This window comes from Cucumis sativus, chromosome 3 (assembly GCF_000004075.3).
Source record: "Cucumis sativus cultivar 9930 chromosome 3, Cucumber_9930_V3, whole genome shotgun sequence".
Classification (NCBI taxonomy): Eukaryota; Viridiplantae; Streptophyta; class Magnoliopsida; order Cucurbitales; family Cucurbitaceae; genus Cucumis; species Cucumis sativus.
Window position 1 is genome coordinate 10,498,897 of NC_026657.2, and position 23,006 is coordinate 10,521,902.

The 23,006-nt window shown below is 32.8% G+C and overlaps 2 protein-coding genes across 2 annotated transcripts; one reads left to right on the forward strand and one right to left on the reverse strand.

The window, feature by feature from the left end:
* Positions 1-273: 273 nt before the first annotated feature.
* LOC101205874 (squamosa promoter-binding-like protein 7) lies at positions 274-10,066 on the reverse strand. Its single transcript, XM_011652713.2, has 10 exons — positions 9,352-10,066; positions 8,775-8,944; positions 8,464-8,690; positions 8,307-8,381; positions 8,105-8,212; positions 7,618-7,735; positions 6,909-7,041; positions 5,963-6,122; positions 4,572-5,135; positions 274-1,121 (listed from the first exon to the last, which is right to left on the reverse strand). The coding sequence occupies exons 1-10, from the start codon at positions 9,879-9,881 to the stop codon at positions 825-827; spliced, it is 2,382 nt and encodes a 793-aa protein (XP_011651015.1). The 5' UTR covers positions 9,882-10,066; the 3' UTR covers positions 274-824.
* A 7,066-nt stretch (positions 10,067-17,132) lies between these two features.
* Positions 17,133-22,240, forward strand: LOC101216537 (serine/arginine-rich SC35-like splicing factor SCL28). Its single transcript, XM_004134131.3, has 7 exons — positions 17,133-17,535; positions 17,876-17,953; positions 18,561-18,725; positions 18,850-18,905; positions 19,068-19,107; positions 21,003-21,215; positions 21,886-22,240. Exons 1-7 carry the CDS (start codon positions 17,351-17,353, stop codon positions 21,893-21,895), a joined length of 747 nt encoding a protein of 248 aa, XP_004134179.1. The 5' UTR covers positions 17,133-17,350; the 3' UTR covers positions 21,896-22,240.
* The last annotated feature ends 766 nt before the right edge of the window (positions 22,241-23,006 follow it).

Sequence of the window (23,006 nt, forward strand, 5' to 3'; positions counted from 1 at the left end):
GAACTAATACTTTTTTCTTGAAGTCAAAACTTAGTTTCAAATAAAAGTGACTTGATATTTTTTTGAGGAGTAATACAACTTTAGGATTTTGTAATTATTTTTGAAATTTTACAACTTGTAAAGTTTAATTGATAGTTTCATTGAGCTTCCAATGATTTGTATACAAACCATCCTTATTCATATTCTTAGAAACTGCAGAAAGTTTGCAGTGTTACCCTATGTCAAGAAATTTCTAACCTCAACTAATTTGTTAACATCATATTAAGAATGGAGTTGGATGGCAAACATGCTCAATGATAATTTGCATGTACTTCTTTTGAAGTCGGAAATTAAAATCTCCAAACCTCAAATTTGATGTACAAAAAAATCGAGTTCAATAATACAGGAGCTATGAAAGCATTGAAAGCTCAGTGGTTTAACCTATGATGAATGAGAAATTCATTGTTAGCTGTGAAACCTGGAAATTATTACAACACATTGGTACATCCAGCATCTGCTTTAACTTACTTTAGGTGAGATACAAATGTACAAAAGTTAGGAATCCTGCATCCAGTGCAACCAAAAATCGACTTGGAACTCGTGTTCTTACCAGCCAACCAGAGACGTAAACGATAAGTCATCAGCATCAAACAGGTCTGTGCTCTAAACACAACAAAACTATGGTAACCTCTTGGCTTTGGTTTTTGTCATGTCATCGTTCCATTTCACATTTGCTGGATAAGACTGCAGGCGCCACAAATTGGCAGTTCTTGAACTAATTTTCAGCGGAAGATTGAATGGATCAGAAGAGTTGAAGTGCTTTTTCCAAGTTTAGATACTTCTGTTTACAACTTATCTATCAAGCATCTGCGGATTGAAATTGCAAACTCGCCAACTTTGTGAGAATGAACTAAAGCTGCACATACTCCAAAACAAACAGCAACAAAGGTTACTGCAAATAGTGTTGTCTGACGTCTAAAAAGAACACCTGAGAATTGAAGACCACATGACTTCCTTGAATGTTCTTGAATTGTGATTTTCTCGCTGAGCTTTTCGTTTATAAGAGGTATTGTTTCCACATTACCAGTGGAAATTGAACCTGCCACTGCTGGAAAATGACCATTTTCTCTTGGCTCCATTTTCTGCAGGTAAAAACAAAGAGAATAAATATGAGTGAATCGTTCCTGTGAAAGATCTATGATGAATATTATAGTCAACCAGCTTGTCAAACAAACATTTTACGGGTCATGATTTAAGCCCACAATAGGATTCCACTGCTGTTCTAGGATAGTATCTGAGACCGTGAATTTTTCAAGGTGATTAAAGTGGTAAAGGACCTGGCATAGAATTTTTTTCAAGGGCAATTTTTTCTCGAGAAAGAAGAGTCTAAAAGAATGCAAAACTGCAGTCCCAATCCCTAATAAACTAGTTGTACCTTGAAAAACTCAAATGAACCAAAAACCTAAGAAAATGGAAATTCATAACCAATCACCAACTTTCTAGAATATAGTCTAGAATTAATAGTTCCATGCCCTTAATCAAGGTTGAATATTCATAGATGAAACATTTTAAAAGGCTTAAGCATCCTTGGGGCGTTTTCTCAGAGGCTCCATTTTTGGGAATTACCAACCCCTCCCAGTAGGTATAGAAAGGAATTTTGACATGACCACCACAGTCTCACTGTAATGATCGTAAATGCGTTAATGGTGGGTGATTTCACATGATTAGGTGGACCAATAAAAAATCCTGCGGAGGTAGCATAGAAACTTTTCTAATAAACTAAATGGTGGTCTCTCTCTAAATAGTATTAATCTTTTCTATGGTCAATTTCCATAGTTTAATACGAGGGATTACAAGAGAGCTCCTAATTGATGGCCTGGTATCTGATGAATGGCCTGTCAAATTTTCCTTATCCAGAACTTCCAAGAAAGATAGGAATACCTCTCATCCTTCCTCATTCTCCTTAGAACGATGCTTTTACTACAGCCCAATCAATGTCTCTCAAGTTCGAAATTTTCAAGCTTTATCTTTGCCACTTTCCCAAATTCACAGAAGAATGGTGTGATTCACAAATGTTCACAATTATCTTGGTAGCATTAGTTTAAAAACTATGGTAGCTGATTTTCTCAGATGTCTTAAAACATACTTAAAAACTTAGAAACTTGGAGACATTCGGTATTCTTGGTTAAAAGAACACGGACATTGTCAACCATGTCAAAGAATTTCATATCCAAGAGGAATTTGCCCCAATAAGTTCTGAGGAACTTGACATGAAACAAATTCAAATGGTGCTTCCAGACATTCTAAATGGAAGATTTAAAACAGTGACAAGATGCAAAGTCGGAAAGTCCAAGAAGGAAATGAAAACACCAGCCTCTTCCATAAAACCACCAGTAGCAGGAGATAAAATGCACTCATGTTTTAGCTAGTCGAGGAGGAAGATTCAAGTATTTCAAATGATCAGAATATCAAATGTGAAGCTATTAATATTTTGAAACTCTTACCTGAAGGCCTTCATTAGGCTCATGACACTAGGACCTGTTTCCAGAACTATTTTGAAAATGGTTTTTAATTTTTCATTTCAAAACTGTCTCTAAAAGTTACAATTAAATGACCTATAAGTTAAAGGTTTCTGGAATAACTTCATTATCTTCCTTTTTTTCTTTTATTATAATTTTTTCAGAAGAAGAAAAAGATCAATTGTAAGAACACGCAAATAAAAGTTTAAGAAAGCGATCCAAATCCTTTATAAATAAATACTTTTGTCCTAAAAAACAAAATATGAAACTTAGAAAATAGTTTCCAAACAACTTCCAGGCACTTTTCCGCGGCTCCGCCTAACTGTGAATTGCTAACATGAAACACTTAAAAAAGTCCAGAGTACATATGAATATACATGTTTCTTATCCAAAAAAAAAAAAAAAAGAAAAGATTCCAGGGGATAAAAAGCAATAACCAAGCTTTGATCTTGTATATTGGAAGACCAAGGCAAATTCTCTCTTTTTCTTAAGAAGTCCGCAACTAGGGGACCATCTCCTTTCTATCTTCATCTCTTACCGATAGACACCCACAGTCATCAATTGAATAGAGGTATCTACAGTGGACTTCTTAATGACCTAAACATAGAATCTAACAAAAGGTCCAAAACTAAAATCACCATGCAACCGATACAACTACCTTTGAGGCATATGAGGCAATCGTATAAATAAAAATCAACATTGAAAATATACTAACAGGAGATCATTTTTCCTAACTAATAGACTAGGATGTTTACCATTCAATTACTTGGGAAAGCTATTGAGAGGCCATCCAAGAAAAGCAGATGTTTGAAATCTGATGATTGATAGGATTTTCAAGAAATTAGATAAATGGGTAAACACTATCTTTCACAAGGAAAGTCGGCCGATTCCTGTTGAACCAGTCTTCTCAAGTTTGCCAACTTACTACGTGTACTTCCAAAACCCTTAACATAGGTAAAAGTTTCTACTTGAAAAACTTTGCAAATTTTCTGTGGAAGTCACTTGGTGAACTCGAAGAAAGCTTTTCATCATAGAGATGGAGGATGTGTGGGAGCGGGTAACCTCACAAAAAAAAGATTGTGCTTGTCAAAATGGGACTTTAATATGCTAGGATTGTTGATGAGGATCATGGCGTTCGGTTCACCAACAAACATCATAAACTTGAAAATCTCAACCACGCCAGAGCTGTGAGGTACAATGCAGAAAGATTGGAGAAAATATCTTCACCATCAAAATGTGCAACAGGAAGATTACCATTTTCTGACTTCACAAAAACAAAAAAATCAGCTCTCAATAAAAATGTCAGCGAGAACTGCTGGAATCAAGAGCACAGCACTTGAAAGGTGCATCTCTGTGGACCTTTCCCATAGAGATATACAAGTTTTTACAGCCCTTTGGCAAACTATTCAAAGGCGTTTGTCAATCCTTCTAAATAATAGGTTTCTCTGGAGGTTAAATAATATTAGGCAATTTTAAGTCTAATCTTTGATTCATCTTATTAATGTAGTCTATATCCTCAACAAGAAACTCTTCACACAATCTGGAGTAAGAGATTTCCAAAGTAAAATAGAATTTTCTTCTGAGAACTTATTTTGCAAGACGTTAATACAAGTGATTTCACTCAGAGACAAAACTCTGGCAGCTAAATCTTTCCAAATCGCTGCCCCTTTTGCCTAAAAAATTATGGAACATTTGTACCATACTCCTTACTCAGTCAAAAGCTACCTTGAAGTCTGTTGAGAATGCCTCTTTAAAGAAGTTATGCTAGAGGGAGAGGGGGGAAAAGAAACCGATGAGGAGATTTAAAAGAAACCACCTCACAGTTTCTCTTTCAAATTGCATCGATAAATGTCTTCAATATCTATAGTTCCATTTTTCCATCAAATGCTAATTAGGACTTTAACACTCATGGTTAGTTGTTGGTTTCCTCGGCTATTCATGTACTTGGGTCTTTGTTTAGAATAAAAGTTCTCCATTACTCATACAAAAAATAAATCTAAATCAGAAATTTTCAAATAAGATGAGAGACAAATTCAATATTAGAAACCCTGCAGAAAATAATGAAACTCTTACCAGTGTAGTCCCAGGAGCGACTGAAACCAATTTATTCTCGGAGCTGCTTTGAGAAACATGACCCCCTTTTGGCTTAAGAAATCCTAGGTGTAGCACCGAATTGCCAGCTTTCCGAAGATTCAGTTGAAGAACATCTCCTGCGTAATCTAAATACTTCTCGAAAAACCTTAAATCAGGATAATTGGAGCCATTAACCCCCACATTTGATTCCACATTTTCCATGACAATCTTAAGATGTTCCAAGACTCTCCCCAAAATGACAGTTGAGTCATTGCATATCAAAAATTTTAACAAACGTGTGAATCTTTGAATTTGTGACGAATTCATAATTTGCTGCATGGGCTCTGATGAAGGCTTTTTGAGCAACCAAGATATGTCCATCATGAGTTCTGAATATACTTTTTGTCTCAATGAAGAATGTTCACAAGTATCATGTGAAGAACCAGTAGCTTCCACAAGCAGAGACATATCAAGCCGCTCCTGAATAGCTTTCATTTCAGAACAAGTTTCACTATCTCCAATGAGTATGGGAATAAAATTTGACAGGCCTGACTGATTCTCAACCTACACAGTGTATTTACAAAAAATTATGAGAGAAGTGCAAACATATTAGAAGACAGGATATAATCCATATTTCCATTTATTTTCCAATCTTATGATTTTTCCTTCCTTATAACCAATTGGAGAAATATTATGCAACTCCTTTGGTCAAGGGCCTCAGCTCCTCTTTCTATTTCATATATCTATGGATTTGTTTCTTCTATATATATATATAAAATTAAAAAATAATAATAATAATAAATAAATTCCATTTCTTAGTCTATTCCCATGCCAATAAGTCTAGACTTAACTTGGCTTTTTTTTTTTCCCTTTTTTCCTTTTTTGAGAGGAAACAAAATTTAAAGAGGGCGATGCTCAAAAATTCTAGAAACCCAAGGGAAAGAAAACAAAAAGCACAAAATTCCTGAATAGAGAAACCTCCAAGCGTTTAGAAAGAGAACACCATGTGGAAAAGATGAGCTAAATTGAACCAATCTAACCAAATCATAGATTTATTGTGAAAGACCCTCTTAATCCTTTCAAACCAAATTTCTAAAATTAATTTGGTTCTAATAACTTGATGAAGTTTATGTTTCCTTTCTTTTTTCTTTCTTTTTCTTTCTTCTTTCTTTTTCCTTTTTTAGTTTTCTTTTTCCCACGTGCACACCCATAAGAGAGTTTTAAAATGTTAATCTAAAAATAGTTCAGAAAACACTTATCTCAAGAAAATATATTTAGGTCATTGTTTCTTAAAACTTATTTTCACTTTACTTTATTTATCCTCGGGGAGGGCAGCAGAGGCAGGTGAGAATAATTAACCAAAAAATAAGAGATGGAAAACATCCACGTACCTCAACAAATGCGGGGCCAAAAATATCGTTTTCTGTATGGGGTATACATATCTTGAACAACTGGTGGTCACTCCAAGTAGCATTACCTTCTTTTTGACAATGAGGAAGAACAAAAGACTGGTCGTGGTCAAGATACTTTCCACCAAAAGACACAAGAGACCTGTGAGCATAGGTAATGTTCTTCAGCATAGATAATGAATTTCATTTGCAATTCACAGGCCCTTTTCTTCAGCATAGATACAGTGGACCCCAGAAACTCCACAGTATACAGAATATTTAACTTCTTCCAGACATATGTACAAGCATGCAATTCCTACTGCCAATATCTATTTGGCCTTTAGTAACTGGCTTGGCACAACATTGTTATGTATTTGACTTTTGAGGCTAATTATATCCATTGGTTTAAAAAGGTAAAGAATAAAATACACCAGCTAATTTGTTCCTTCAATAGAACGAAGCTATCTCCCAACACTTGGAAAAGATAATCTTTTTGGATAATGCAAGCATCTGGGCCTCACTCCAAGTCTACAGCTGATAATTTAGGAGTGAAAGACTTCGACGAGTTTTTTCTTTTAAGTTTACCAGAAAAATCATTTGGATGCCAAATCCTTTAGCATTGAATCAAAGGCAACCAAACGTCTATTAAAATATAGGTAAGCAACATCATTAAGAAAAATAAAATACAAACCTTCAAAAGTTTTTTATAAAAACAAAACCTAAAACTTAATGAAAGAATATAGAAGTTAATATGTGAAGCATGCATGGTCTCGATTTATGGATAGGTCCAGTTGCATACAGGAATAACAAGGGAAATTTAAAGGACGGTGAAATAAAACCAAATAACCAAAAAGAAGTGAGTTGATAGCTAATCTCTTTCCCTTTAGTGAAAATCAGACACTTTTTTGAGGTCAAATGAATATGGAGTATAATTCTAATGTTGTAATACCTAAATTTTGGTTGTCGTAAATGACTTCCACAAGCAACAAACTCCATGGGTTTTCCAGCCTCGAAGCAAGTAGGATGTACATAGTGAAGTTTTGGAGCCTGCATATCCATCTCAATTTTCATTACACTTTCCCCTGTACCAATTAAACAAAAAAAATCCTCAAAAAATATAAATAAATAACCTTTAAGAAAATTCAACAATTAACTTATAATAATAATTACTATTATAATCTAGAACATGTCAATCTCTAGACACTGGATAAATTAAAGCCTTACAGCAATCTTTTTTTTTTTTTGTAGATTTAGTGTCCACTAGTATTTGATGATTAAAATTTAATAGTCAACGTGTTCACCAAGGTGGGAGGACCCCGGTTGGGTGGTTGATATTCCACACACTCCTTCCAACCAGCTGAAACAATAACCACAAACAAATGAAGAAGGCAGTGTGGATTCTCAAGGTAAAGGAAAGAGGAGGCAATGCTTGCTCAAAAAGGACATATGAGCAATTTCTTGTATCTTCATCAGCAGAACAAGTATAACAAAAAATCAAGAACTTTCACTACAGCCATATCTTATGGAAAGCAAAAGAAGAGGGGATGGTGAACCCCTAAACCATGTATTAGAAACCAAATAACATAATGGCTGAATTTGCCGTGAAACATGCTCATATTCCTGATGAAGAAAACAAAAATACTAAATTGTTGACACACCTTCCATAGCGTGAAAAATCATGTTGTTCAAGTAAACAAGTATGTTGCCCCTCCCCCAAAGAGGTCTTCCACGTGCAACTACAAAATTATGCACGTGTGTCGTGGGATCTTCAAGTAACTGTCAGTGGTTGGAGAAATTAATTAGTTTAAGAAAATTCAGGGACTAATTATCAGATAGTTGTTTGAAAAGGAACGTGGAACTCCGAGGACAATGACTCCAGTTAGAGATAAAAGACAAGCTAATTATGAGTAGCGGAAGCTAATTATTCCAGTTAACTGGAACTATGAGGACAGTGATTCCACTTAAAGACAACCTAATTATGAGTAGGGGCAAACATGCAGAAGCTGTAACAGAATATGATTCATTGGCTATCCTTAGAGAGTAAAAAGCCTGATCTTAAACTGATGATTACAGTCAACTAGAAAAGCAAAAATGCTACCAAATTATAAAACCAACATATATTTGAAATCATCAACTTGAAATTACCTTTATCCACATGAACTTCGGCATTGCAACAAATGCAGTCAAAATTATACAACCAGGCCGAATATATCCCTCCAACTCAACAGGCATATTAGCCAACCATTCAAATATCTGCAATGGATTTGAATTCAAATAAACCAAATTCTAATATTTTTCTGAACAAAATTATTTTTCATTAAGTACTAAACTGTAAAGATGAAAATACTTGGAGCCGAAGTCTTCTAGGGAACTCTGCAGGATTCCAGTCATAAAGCTTGAATGATATTCGCCCAGTTGGACACTATAGCAAACAGACTTGGAATCATCCCATGTGATATGAACAGAAAATAGAAAGGAGGGGGGAAAATCTTTAAAGCATTCACCATTGATGAATATGTGCTTTTGTTGTCACAATAGGACGAAGCAAGAGATTTGGAATTATCTTTTCCTCCATCCACTTGAGCTTCACCAGTTCCCACTAAAGTTAACCCGCTTTCTACATTATTTTGCTGATCGGGAGCTGAACATACGGTGGAGGTAACCAGCCCATCGTCAGACTCCAAATGCACTACCTCCTTTTGATCAGTTTGGTTGTTGAAAAGAATATTATCTGTAAGAGTACATGCCAGTGAGAGAAATCCAATGACACAGCAATTGTAACACTGCGACTGCACCAGCTGTTTTAGATTGTTACCTTTCCCTACATCGCCATCGCAAGAAACATCCTCTAGCTGCATGCTTGATCGATCACTTTCCATAGAAGGTGTGGAATCAACGGGCTTCCTACGCCGACGATTGTTGTGCCGCTCTAATTTTCTTCGACAACTCCGTTTGCCTTCATCAAAATCAGATAAAACATGAAACCTGCCAAGCAATTGGAGTAAACAAGAAGCATTAGCAAAGAAAATTTGCATTCAGTGTTTTGGGTTTCTAAAAGACTGATATTTAGACATAAACACGTGATGCACCAGAAGGGGAGAAATGGCAACTATCCACTCCGCATCATATACGATCAACGCTTCCAGATTGAGGAAATAATTTAAAGGGCATACAATGCCATTGAAGACAATGTTAGAATAGATCGCGTAACAAAATTTGATACGACGAAGAGAAGTAAAAAGGGGCGCTGCCGTCGAATACCATTCGCTAATCACAAACTAGTAGCATCAGCACTTGAACAACATGCAAAATCAGCTAGAACTGATCAAATAAGCACCGAAAAAAAAAAAATACAATTAACATAAAAATCAAAACACACAAACTCAACCTACTTGCCACACTGCTGACAATATCGTTTAGTCTCATCATCTATCACAACAGCAGTAGCGTTAGCGCAACGAAGACAAACTCTATGCCTTCTATGATAACCTTTAAGCTCACTAATATCAACCTCACACCCCGGTACTTGACACCGAACAGAGCCAGCACCAACTCGCGCCGTCCTAGCCCGCTTCTTCCCAGGCGCTGCAGCGACTTCTGCCTCAAGCATCGCATCAACCTCAGGGCAAGCACAAGGAACTCGCCCAGCCAAGAAGTTGGAGCAGGTCAACCTCGGGTCGCGCTTCCGAATCCGGTCGGAATTCGAAGGTGGAGTTTGGGATTGAATCTCGAGGTAATGAGAGGAGGCAGAAGGCAAATTGTCCTGTTCCAAAGAGAAGGAAAACTGATCATCTGCAGCGAAGTCGAGGAGATCCCCCAAGTCCCAGAGAGATGTGGAGGAGTCGTCGGCCATGGGAAGTTGAATGTCCATTTCGACGTCGGGTAAGGGATGAGAGAGCGGCGAGGGAGGGGGATTTTCCATTGAAGAGGGAATTAGTGACCTAGAAAATGGATGATTGGGGTGTGGTGGAGGTTGGTCGGAGTTGGTGGAGCCGGTGGTTGGGAAGGGAAAAAGGTGGCGGAAAAGCGACGGCAGCTCGGCAGGTCAAGTTTCAAGGTAAGATGTTCTTATTTTTCTTACTCTTCTTTCTGTTGAGGAAAGTCTTTTTTCTTTTAGAATTTTTTAGTAATTGAAATGGAAAATGATTATTCTGTCTCCACGCGCTATTCCTATTCTGACTTCTATCATGTAACCACTTTTTTTTTCTTAATTATTATTTAGTCGATCAAGTTTAAGTGTTAGTGTGTTATTTGTTCGTGAATGTTTTGATATATTTTTCACTAAGGTATATATTTATTGATTGAAATCAATTTTTTTTATCAAAACATTATTGAATCGCTAGCTTAATAAATGCTCAAATTTTAAATCGATTCTAACTATAAAAAAATAAATGTTGGTGTATGAATTTTAAATCTTTTTAAAATATTTTTGAAAATGGTCCATTGACAATCCAATAAAGAGAAAAAGAAAAAGACCACTAGAGCCATAGCGCGTGGAGGAGTTGAGAGTGGGTTTGAAATTAGGAGGAATATAATAAACAAATTAAAATTATATAACTATTCTCCAATTAAACGGGTCTTTGTTTCTCTATATACTATTAATCTACATCCATACTCTTCATTTTCTAACCCAAATTAACAATTGAAGAATAAGAAAGTAGCAAGCCCCTTTGCCACACCAACCATAATACCAACTTACCATTATATTATTTACACTAAAACAAAATTAATATTCATTACAAATAAATACTTTGATAACTATTTTTTTTTATCAATGTTTATTATTTTTATTGACTTTTTTATTATTTTGTCATCTAACAAAAACAATTTATATATCAAAATAAATTATTTTAATCCAAACTAAAATAATATATACTCGACCAACTAACATTTATTATTGTACTTTATGATCATTTTAGTTTAATTCACGAGATACAATAACCAAATAAATATAAGATTTATTATGGTACTTTATAATGCATAAAAATGTATAAAATGATAAAATATTTTTAAAAAATCGTTCGTGATATCTATTTTTTTTTTGCATATTGATATCATATGGTAATTTTAGGTTATGGACTTTAAATTTGGTACTATTACAATTTATAAAATGTAATGACAAAAACCCTATTATCATACTTTTTTTTTCCTATTTTTTGAGGGTCTCTTGTAACACTTTGAACTATTACCATACAATGAGTAACTACGTAAATATATAAGGCGGATTATTGTAAATGGTAAAACTATTGGAAATGTTTACAAAATATAATAAAATTTCAAAGTATATTAGTGATAGATCTAAAATTTTGTTATACTTTATGAATATTTTGGTTTATTGTGTTGTATTTACAGTGTCAATGAATAAACACTACGACACATATTAACTAATATAAATATTTTCAATGTAATATGAGATAGAAAATCCAACCTCGACTTCTAAAGATATAGTTGATATATTGATTAATAATACGATGAATTTGTCACTAATTTAGAGACTAATACTTCTAAGTTTTTTCTTTGATTTTGTTGTTACTTGGACATAATTTATGCAGTTGATTTATCCATAGTTAACTTATCATATTTATGTCACATTAGTGTAGGTTAATGATAAAACTCGAAAATTTACTACATTTTTTTTTATAAAAAATTATTTATTAAGTAATATTTGAGGATGTTGATTTCTTTTTTATATTTTTCAAATATTTTGTAGATTTTATCGTCTATTTTAGTGTGATTTTTTTTTTCTCTTCACACTTGTCTGACTAATTAAACATACTTAATATAATATGTACTAAATAAATCAAATGAAACCTTGGTGTATAATAAAATATCAATGAAAATCACGGGGGAGAGAGGTACAATAAGACTTTGATGCGAATCCTTATCAACAACCAAGTCATTTATCTGTTTTAAATACACATATTATTGCTGCCAAGTAACCAATTCAAAAGTTGAAATAAATATGTATCATAGCAATTGGGCATTCTAATATTTCATAAGTTTGTGTTGGACTCAATTAAAGATAGCAAGAAATCAATAGGAGAAGGAGCAACTAAACAAAACGTTGTTATGTGAAGACGAGATGATTTGTATTGTTGTTTAGTGAAGCAACGAATGTGTGCATAAAAGTTGAAGAGAACGACATAAGGTAAGTGAATGATTGGTTCTAAAGGTTTTGTTTTTTAAGAAGTCATATAACATTGAACAACATGTCATTTTCTCTTGTGTTGTTCGATATTATATTAAACTTGGTTTAACGATATTATAGCGATGTAAGCCAATAGGTCGTGAGTTCAAACCCCTGTCATTCTCATTTAATATTAATTTTCACTTGTTTATTCTTTTTTCATATTAATGCGTTGGATATTATATTAAATCAGTCTCCAATCATCAAGTGAAATTTTTGTATTAAACAAGCGATTTAAGAGATTTTACCTAATAGTTTTAAAATGAGAAATACACTACTTAACAATCAATCAATAAAAAAACTAAGTCACACCAAACATTAATTAAAAGCCAACCATTAAAAAGATAAATAATCAAACTTGAAATAGAAAGAAAAAAAAAACTACTTACCTCTGTCAAAAAAATTACTAAAAGACAAATTCATTACACTCCATTGTTTAAATAAAGCTTAAATATTTTGTAACTCTTTTATTTTGAAAATTTTCCAAAAAATAAGGATAAATGTTATTTATTTATGGAGTGAGAATATTAATTAATTTAAGATTTAATCTAAATAAAATAAAATGTATTTTTTGATCATTAGGATTTAGTAAATTTTATCTAACCTCTTGTTTTGTTTGTACAAATATTAGAGATGGAGGATTTGGAAGGAATGTGGTACATCATTTATTGGGTGGAACCCTAAAAAAGATTGGAATAAGAAAGATTAATTGAGAATGACACAAATGTTGTAGTACACCAACATATAATATCTTTACTTGTGGGTAACATTTTATGCTTTGATTACAAGCCAACCAATGTGGTGGACCTCTTTCTTTGAGGCCCCACGTGACATTTCATGTTGACACTCTACTCTCGACTTCTATCAATAATGCATGTTTGGATCCCATCATTATAAAAAACACCAAAATGTATCAAAACCGATCCAACTTTCTATATCATTTATATTTATTTAGGAAAAAAATGAAAAAAAAGGTAACATTTAACCAACTATTTACGCTTCATCAAATAATCAAAGTATAGTGAATTTTATCTTATTTTGTCAATTTTTTTTTTTATTTTTACAAAAACCTCTTCTACTCAATTTTTTTTCTTTCTTCTCCTTTTTACATTTATTGATATAATTTTGCTTAGATTGGGATAAGCCCGAACTGTTTATTGCTGTCGTCATAGTGTATATACAAGTCTATTGTGATTTGTAACGAAAAAACAAATTTTTAGTGCATTTGTAAGTAAATGAACTTAAATAGTTAGAATAATTTTATTAGAGAATGTATTTTTTTTAAAATAACAAAATAAATTAAAATATTTATAAACTATAGCAAAATTTTGAATTATATCGATAATAATTTTTTCATTATAGTATATCAATAACTATGATAAAATTTGTTATTGGGTAGATATTTTTGAAAATTTTCCTTAAAAAATTGGTATTATTTTTTTTTGTTCATAGTTTTTTTTGGTTAATTTTTGTTATTAGTTAGTAGTTGCATATTTTATTTTAGAAAACTGATGGTTGAATAATTTATTATTATTATTTTCTGTTTAAAGATAAAGTTAATTATTCGATTGATTGATAATATTAATTGAAGTTGAATTTGATATTAGATAACAACAAATACGTCATTTATGAACTATATCCATTGTAATTATTTTTAATTTTATTTTTGTGCCTTCACTGATTAAAAAAATATGTGTATTTATTTATTTGTTGTTGTTGAATTTGGTGAAATATTCTAAGAGTATATGGAAAATGTTGCAAATATGACGACATGGGTGGTTTTGTTAATTGTTATTGTTAAATGTCAACTTTTGAGCAAATAAAAATGAAGAAATTAAAGATCAATGTTCACATTCCTTTTTTTTTTCTTTCTCTTGTTTGATCTATTCCACTTCTAGTAACTTTGTTTAGTGCATATTTTAATTGATTTTCGAATTGATTACATAATTGTTAATAAATACAAAGTAGAATGTTTACCGTGCTTATGTAATCGTAAGTTATTATAGTTGAGTTATAATAATATATGTTTGTGGTGTAGATTATTTTAGTTTGAAAAATAAAAACAGTAAATACCCTTACAAATGTTAAAAAAAATGATGAATGTCAAATAGTAAAAACTACAACAAATTTGAGGTTTTTAAATAGTTTTACAGTAACTAGACGTGGCTATTACAGTCTTGCATGATACTCGTCTCAAACAGCCTCTTAGAAAGTCAATCTAAGTGAAACTTTGAGTTAAAACAAATATTTAATGTAGACAAAAAATTAGATGATCGGTTTTTTTAATCACGACCCCTTTTTATCATTGGTTCTTTAAACGGCCGTTTACATTTTATCCATTGATATATTTTCAATTTGAATAAGGTTACACTGACCCTATATGGGTTGACCAAGCTTTCTAGATGTTATAGACATCTTCTTTTACTTATTAAGAATCACTCAAAATAGTTTTTGAAACACTTTTGTAGTATATTTTGAACAATCGTTGTTCAAACATTTTGTTTTTTTTCTCTCTCTTTTATTTTGTGTGTAGTCAATCCAGACTATTCACGGTTATTTGAACTAACTAATAATATGAGATAGAGGTGGACTTAAACAACTTCAACCTTTATCCCCTTTCTTTTATAACTAGTTAATAAAACGTTAGTTGGACTCTTAAAAAACTATAGGAAAAAAATGTATCGATAGCAACAAATATATTAATGGTTGCATTCCCTTTCATTGGAGCGAATCTAAAAAATATATATTTCTGGTTGAACTAAAATATAATAATCTAAATTAAATTTACTTAATTTATAAAATAGTACAACTATTACAATTAATGACAATAAACACGTGCACGATATATGAGGAACTAAGTTTTAGTCTTTAAATGGGTATCCATTTTTTATATTACTACTTCATTTTACTATTTACCTTAACATATCTTAAATGATTAAATTGCATGTTGAATGAAAACGTCTAGGGCAAGATCAACTCTAATACTTTGTTATGTTTGGTCAACTCTATGTGAATTCAATGTAATTATAAAAACTATCAAAATATAGCAAACTGTTAATAGAGTAATAATTTAAATAGCAAATAAATATATGACAATGTTTTAAAACCATAGTCGTTGAATATCTATCAAATTGATTGAATAAATAGTGAGATAGATTATTATAACTTTTAATTTATTTGGTGAATATATATAACAATAACACAAACTTTGGTTATATATTAAGAGTTTTATGCCACTAGTTTTCTCACGTAGGGTATCAACATTGCCTCGACACATTTATATATGATTAGTTCTACAACATTTATATAAATGTAAACAAAAACTATGTATGTTAAATTCGTTGGTTTATAATAATACCAATAGTTATTATTTTGTATATCTAAGTTTTGAGATGCCAAGTCAACTAGGTTAAATTCTCACTGTATTATTTATTCCATAGGTCGCAGTATCACCTCCCTATTGTACATGTCAGTTCATATTTTGACAATAAAGTTAGGTTTATGACTCACCTCCCCCAGTGTACATATCAATTCATATTTTGACAACAAGGTTAGATCCTCACCATATCGTGCATGTCAATTGATATTCTGACAATAATTGTTAACTAACTACTATTACTATCAAACAATCAAATAAGTTAATTATAATATAGAGCAATCACATTATCAAATTATGTCAATGCATCTCATGTTATATGAGATTATTTTTTACCTCCGCATTAGTAACTAAATTACTATAGTAAATACACAATGCACTTGCAAACCTTTATAATAACGAAATGTTCTTGAAATTTTTTTTAAGTCATTTAGTTCATCTTTCAACTTTTTAAGTAGATATAAATTTCATTTTTCTAGCAAAATGCGTCAAAACACACATTTTTGTAAAAATGTGGGTAATAGGGTTGCTCCACTTAAGGTAAACACACGATCCTCATATTATATGACTCAAATTTACAATTTACTCAAGTACATTATAAATACTAGTTAAACGACTAAGAATATCCATGAACCATACATCTGCTTTCAACTAAACTCCCAAAGAATCAAGCTTTTGTGGGATGTTTTTTACCATAAATTCATAGACATTTTTTTTTCTCTCCAGTAGTTTAATAATTTTAACACATCGGTGTTGTAATTCTATGATCTTTCACACAAACATATATTTTGATAACATGTGAAGTAGAAGATCGAATCTCAAACATCAAAGTTGTTATTGTAAGTACAAATTCATGTTGGTTGAACTAAAAGCAAGTTAACCAATATTCTCACAACCGACAAATAAGGATATATTTTAAAGTTGTCAATAAAGGGTAATTTTGATATTAAAAAAACAAAAGGAAAAATAGGGATCTATTTAATTACATGTTCATTGTTTTTTGTTTCTCGTTAATTGTTATATATTTTCTAAGAACCATAAATAAAATAATGTTTAATAACTATTATTGTTTATTGAAAAAATAAAATAGAAACAATAGTTTGTTTGATAACTATTTATTATTTTTTGTTTATTGTGTTGTTTTTCCATAATATTGGTTGCTTTTCTAGTTTAAATATAATTTAATTATATACAAAATAAAAATATATAAAATTCATTAAAAATATAAAAATAATTGTAAAACATTATCAAATACATGTAAATTTGTTACAATGTTAATAATTACAATAAAATATAACTTAAAGGATTAATTTTTATTTTGATTGAAACTTAACTCAATTATAACGTAAATGTTTAATATTAAAAATAATAAAAATAATAAAAATACATATTTTAGTATTGAAGTTTATACAACTTAAAAACAATAAATTTAAATTTAAAATAACATTGAGTATTGCAAAATTTAAAATTGAGAAAATTAAAATAATATATAAATTTAAAGATTCAACCATATGAAATTCAAAATTGAACTAAAGATGTAAATACGAAAAAACAAGAGAATTCTTAAAAAATAGAAACGAAAACAGAATCAAACAAAATGTTATAAAATTTGCCTAAAATCCCCAAATCTCACCGATCATGTCATGGGTGGACGTTTAAATCTTGAAGCGTAGGGTTTAGGGCATGATTTTATCTCCAACCCGATCGTCTCCCTCCCTCCAAAATATTCGAAGCCCATCATTCAACTCATTTTCATTCTCCCAAACTCCCATTAGGGTTAGGGTTTTCACTGCTTCAGCTTCCGAGTAAGACACGCTAATAATCCACTATGGCCAGGTACCGGAGCCGGAGTAGAAGTTACAGCCCTCGCCGGCGTAGTAGAACCCCACCACGCGGTCGGAAGAGGTATGACGACGACCCTCGAGACCGGTACCGCGAAAGCAGGTCTCATAGGGACCGTCGCTCTCCTGCTCCTTCTGGTTTACTCGTGCGAAATCTCCCGCTTGATGCTAGGTATTTCATGTTCTTCTTCGAGCCCTTTCTATTATTTATAATGTCTCGCTTTGTTAGTTTGATGGAGGAATTGAATGCCTCATTTGCTTTCGTGTTTGTACATACTAGTGCATTTTTGTTTAGAATCTGGAATTTTGGGCAGGCTGTATAGGGGGACTTACCGTATGAATTTTGATTAGTAGTCATTTGAAGAGTTGATCACAAAGAGCATTTGTTGCAAGTAATTTATTGTCAAGCCGTGTGCTATCGTACTACATTGTATTGTTTTCTCGTTTTCTGTAGTCTATCCATTCTATATATTAAGAGGAATGATTGAGTGTTTTCATTGTGTACCATGCAGGCCGGAAGATCTTAGGATCCCTTTTGAGCGATTTGGTCCTGTTAAGGACGTGTATCTGCCGAAGAACTACTACACTGGGTATGGCCGCTTTCATGTTAACGTGTGCGCTTTTGGGTGTTGAAGAAACCACTTTATTATTTCCTGGTATTTTTTTCTCTTAATTATCGGGGTATCCACACTAGATAACAGAGTTTTGGCTATATTAGTTATGGAAGAAAAAAGTTGAGAAAATGTTTGAGATTAAGTTGTGGGATCTTAATTTCGGAGCCCTGCTGGAGTTTTAACGATTAAATTTCCTTTACCATCATGTAATTATTTGGTTAAGATCGACAACTAGTCAATCTGAAAGAATGAAGTGTAGCGTTTTCTGCATATGGAAGGAATCTGCAAATTTATCGGATAACCTGAACTTAGTTCACACTTAATCCTAGAGAGGATGAATTGACTGACAAGGAATTATTTGTAGGATAATGATGTGTTTGTTAGTCTATAATAGCAGTGATCAACAAGAAAGAAATTCCTGAAGCGTGTGTGAATTAGTTGAGTTGTCAGTGGCTCTGCATTAAATATGTGTCTAAAAGTTAATACTGCCTGGCAACCCTTTCTGGTTATTACTTATTAGTACAGAGATCTACTTTGCTTTCTCTCACCTTATGATATCATTCTCTTTATTGCCTATTTGTAGGGAGCCTCGAGGATTTGGATTTGTGAAGTTTCGGTTTGCAGAAGACGCGGCTGAAGCAAAACAGCAGCTAAATCATACAGTTATAGGTGGACGGGAGATACGAATCGTGTTTGCTGAGGAGAACAGGAAAACTCCTCAAGAAATGCGTGTGACTTCACGCTCAAGGTTCAATGGCCTTCCTCTTAACTTCTAATCATGTAGTATCTTTTTGGTTGAATATCTTCTCCATGAAACCAATTTCTTTAACTTTGATCTATTATATTGATTGTCTCTTGTTTCTCATATACAGTGGTAGAAGCTACAGAAGACGTTCTCCAGCAAGGTCTCCGAGACGGCGAAATCGTTGTTAGTGTCAATGCATTTATCTTTCTTCTTTCTTTCCTTTTTGCTGACTTTCATGACAAAAATTGCATTGGGTTGATGATCTTTGATGTTATCATCGTGATGCAATATTGTAATTAGACCCTTGATTTTTATTCTCAACCAGCCTTTTGTATTTGACTGCAGCTTACTCGCGCTCACCTTCACCTGCCAGGCACGACTCAAGGTTGGATCTTATTTATCATACTTGTTTTACTTCTAGCAAGACTAACATCATTATCGTCCTGCCGTTTCCATTACTTCTTACTTTTGTACATTTTTTTGAAATATTGGTTGTTCCTGTCTTGATGTTTACTTGTTTAGTAAGCTGCACATGCCTTCTTTGAATTTTATAATTTTGTACTAGCATTCTTTTTGGATGAGAAGCATTGTATAATATTTTTGAAATTTTGTACTTGTCTTATATAGAGTACCCAAACGCCAAAGCCCCAAAATGGAAGTGCTTATTCCTTGTTTTAATTTTCAGTGGAACCAAAATGATTGTCTGTAAATTTTATGTACAATTAAGTTCATTTTTGGTGAAAATCATTTTTGTAGAAATATTCCAATATACTCGATGTAATTATATTTTCGACCAGAACCTCAAGACTTCCGTTTTGTTCAAAAAACCTCTTACAATTTTAAGTAACAAAATCCATTTCTAATGGATGAGCCATCTTTGTTCCTTTGTCATGTTGTGAAGTGCATAGTCAGTAAATATAAGTAGCACTCTGTCGTTTCTGAAATGATTATAATCTCTTTCGTCATTCGTATAATCACTCAAAAAATGCTTTTAATCATTTAAAATCAATTTTGTAGTCTGAAAAATGCATTTAAGAGTGAAAATTAAAAATTGAATTGATTTTGTGTGACTAAAGGTGTTGTGTTTCAAAGTGACTGTAGTACATGACAAGTGATTTTAACAATTTCAAAATCACACTCAAACATGCACTAAACATTGGTATCAGTCTGACAATAATTTTGACACTTCTAATTTTCATTTCCCCATCAGGTTTATAACATCAAAGCTATATATTAAATCTAAGCAACAGTTTCAGTTTTTTGTTGTTTTACAGGCTTTAGTTGTAGAATTTTTATATCATATGCTTGAATGTTATCATGGATAAGCAAAAACACAGAATTTAATGTTTGATTTGATGCACGTGGAATATTCTACTCCCTTCATGGTACAGAGTTGCATTGCAGGACATTGTATACAATCTACTTGATTCCTTGTTTATGCAGATATTAAAGTGTAAAGGGAGACTTTAAAGACTTGTTGATTAATAAAGTTTAACAAGAAAAGCGATCATAAAGTGATGGGCAACTTGCTTACTTTACCTATCGAACCCTCTCCATGAGTACAATCTATTACTTTTTTAATTACATTAGTTGCATGGTTTTTTATCGTTTGTTTACATCTGTTTTTTTAGGCAGAAGTTGAGCATTGACGAGAGTTTTAAATCAAATTTTATCTCTGGTTCTTTTTTCCCCATTTTTTCCTCCCTTACAAATCTCAACCATTTATCAGCAAGAAAGTGATCTTTAAGTTTGATATCTTCTTTTGCATATACTATCCAGTTAAGAAAGATTAGAGCTTATAGTTGGCCAAAGAAAGAAATCATCTTCAAAGGAGAAAAGGCCAAAGTTTTACTGGTTGTCGTATGGTGACATTGTCCAAGAAAAGATAATGTGTTTTTTAGAAAGTTGGGGCAAAGAGAGCTATGAACTTGTCAGAAGCTGATCAACCAGTACAGCTTAATAGAGCATAATTCTCAGTGTTTGGATCTACTTGTCATTATTTTGTTCGGAAACCTGAAAATGGTGCAGGTAAAAGTCATGTTTTAGTTGATCAGTTTTGAAAATGATGTTGATAGAAAATTGTGCTTATAAAAGTATGATCAAGTATCATAAGTACCTATTGAACGTACCTCATTGGGGCCTTTGAAGACTGCTTGGACAGGTTTTCTTTCCTGTTAGAGAGAGAGTTGGTTTGTTGTGTTTCAATTCTGAATGAAAATCGTTTCTGTTTTATATGTTGATTTTCGTAATTTTTTTTTGTTGTTGTTGTGCATGATGCAGGAGCCGTGGGGCAAGGGATGAGTATCTATCTCCTGCACGATCAAGATCAATTTCACATTCTCGTTCCCCTCGTGATAGGCGGGATTACAGCCGATCTCCTACTCCGAAGGATAATGGTCGTAGCCCTCGTGAAGTGGACAATGCACGGAGTAGATCAAGGAGTCCAAAGGGTGATAGTCGTAGTCCTTCTGGATCTCGTTCACGATCCTATAGGTATTTTGCCTTTTATGCTCCTTTACATTTTAAGTTTCCTTTTCTTATCTCTGCATTTCTGAGTAAGAGGATCTACACAGGGAAGTGCGTGTCGTACGTGTTGGTACTGGTAGTTTCAGAATTCATGGTGATTCTTTAAACTAAATAATTAAGTGTTATATTATTGTTTCATTTTACCTTGGTGAGAGAGACCTATGGTAGGATAGATGTCTGATATATAGGGCTAAGCTAATCTCCTAGAATATATAGACTGTTTAAGATGGAGGATGAACAAAGCTTTATTTAATAAGCTCTCACGATTCATGATATTCTCACAGGTGTTTGTTGAATTTAATTGGTTAGAAGAGGTGAGGAAGAAATGACATGTTTGAATCATTTGGTTTTTTCCTCCTTTGTTTCTTCGGTTATCTGTTGATCTTGTAGAATTTAGTGAAACCCTTTGGAGAGATTTTAATTCATTTCCTAATGTTCGCACTTTAATACAATATAAACTGGGGATGAGATTTGAGATCCCCTTGGTTAAGGGGGCAGCAAAATTCTTGACGTTGTTTTGTCATTATTGAACATTTCACACGTTCCACAGTGTGTTGTGTTTAGGCAGTAATCCTTTCCCCTGCTTAATTGAAGAATTTAAAATTTTGACTAACACCCTGCAATGTTGCTTCTGCAGTCCTCGCTGATAGAGTTTTGGAATTGTGTGGTGATTCTGCTGCAGTCAGTCGAGAATTGTTAAGTCTGCCTTCAGTTGTGGCCAGATGAACTATGCTATTCCATGCTTTGCAGTTTCTGTAAGGAATTTTATTTATATATGAGAGTAGGGAGGCGAGACTTGAGATATGGATTGAAGAACAATGAGTGTTGACTTCATATGAGTGCATGCTGGTACACTTCTACTTGACCTTTACTAGATTTAGGAAATTTGCCTTAAATTTCGTTTTTGTACTCTTGTACATACTCAGTGGTTGTATTTTTCAACTTAGTGGTCTTGTTTGTTTAATTATCAGTTCTATTTTGTTATTTAGTAATCCCTTTTCCCTTCCATTTTCTTTTCCAAAATTTGAACTCAGCAGTGCTAAAATAGAAACATAATCAATGAACATCCACTTTTTGAATGATAATAGGGTGCATTATTGAATGACTACATAATTATTTTGGTCTTAACGATCTTACTTGATCAAGATATGCTCTATAGGCTGTACAGTTGTCTTTAAATTCTAAGGAGATAATTTTTTGTTTCTAGAAATCATAGTGGAAAATCAACCTATTTGGTACTTAAGTTCTTAATTATGGTTTACTCTTCCCTTCGAGTTCTAGAGTTATAATCTCCAGTTCTAGTAAAATATATATGTTTTGTGTTATTAGATCAACATTTTTTAGAAGTATTCTCTTACCTTCTTCTGGCCTTTTCTCCTCCTTTATCCCCCTTTTACTCTTGTCTCAATCTCGCACCATTGTTGCCTATCGTAGATCCTGCCTTGCTAGTCCCATTTCTTGTCTTCTTGTCTTTTTGTTTGTATTTCTTGCTAGGGGTCTGTGCTTTCCTGTCCCCAAACACTGGCTAACTTTGAAGTGCCAACAAAAAATATAATTCCCATTAAATAAGGCATGTACTGTCAATCAAGAGGTGGTTCAACTACGTATAAATGCTAAAGTTTATCGGACAAGCCACTGTCCACTTTTTATGTTATTTCTCCATCTAATTTGCAAACTTGTCTTGGATTATGCTTGCAAAAGATTTGGTTCAAAATTGTGTCTTAGAGAGATATAGTGTTAGAAATATAGGATATGACC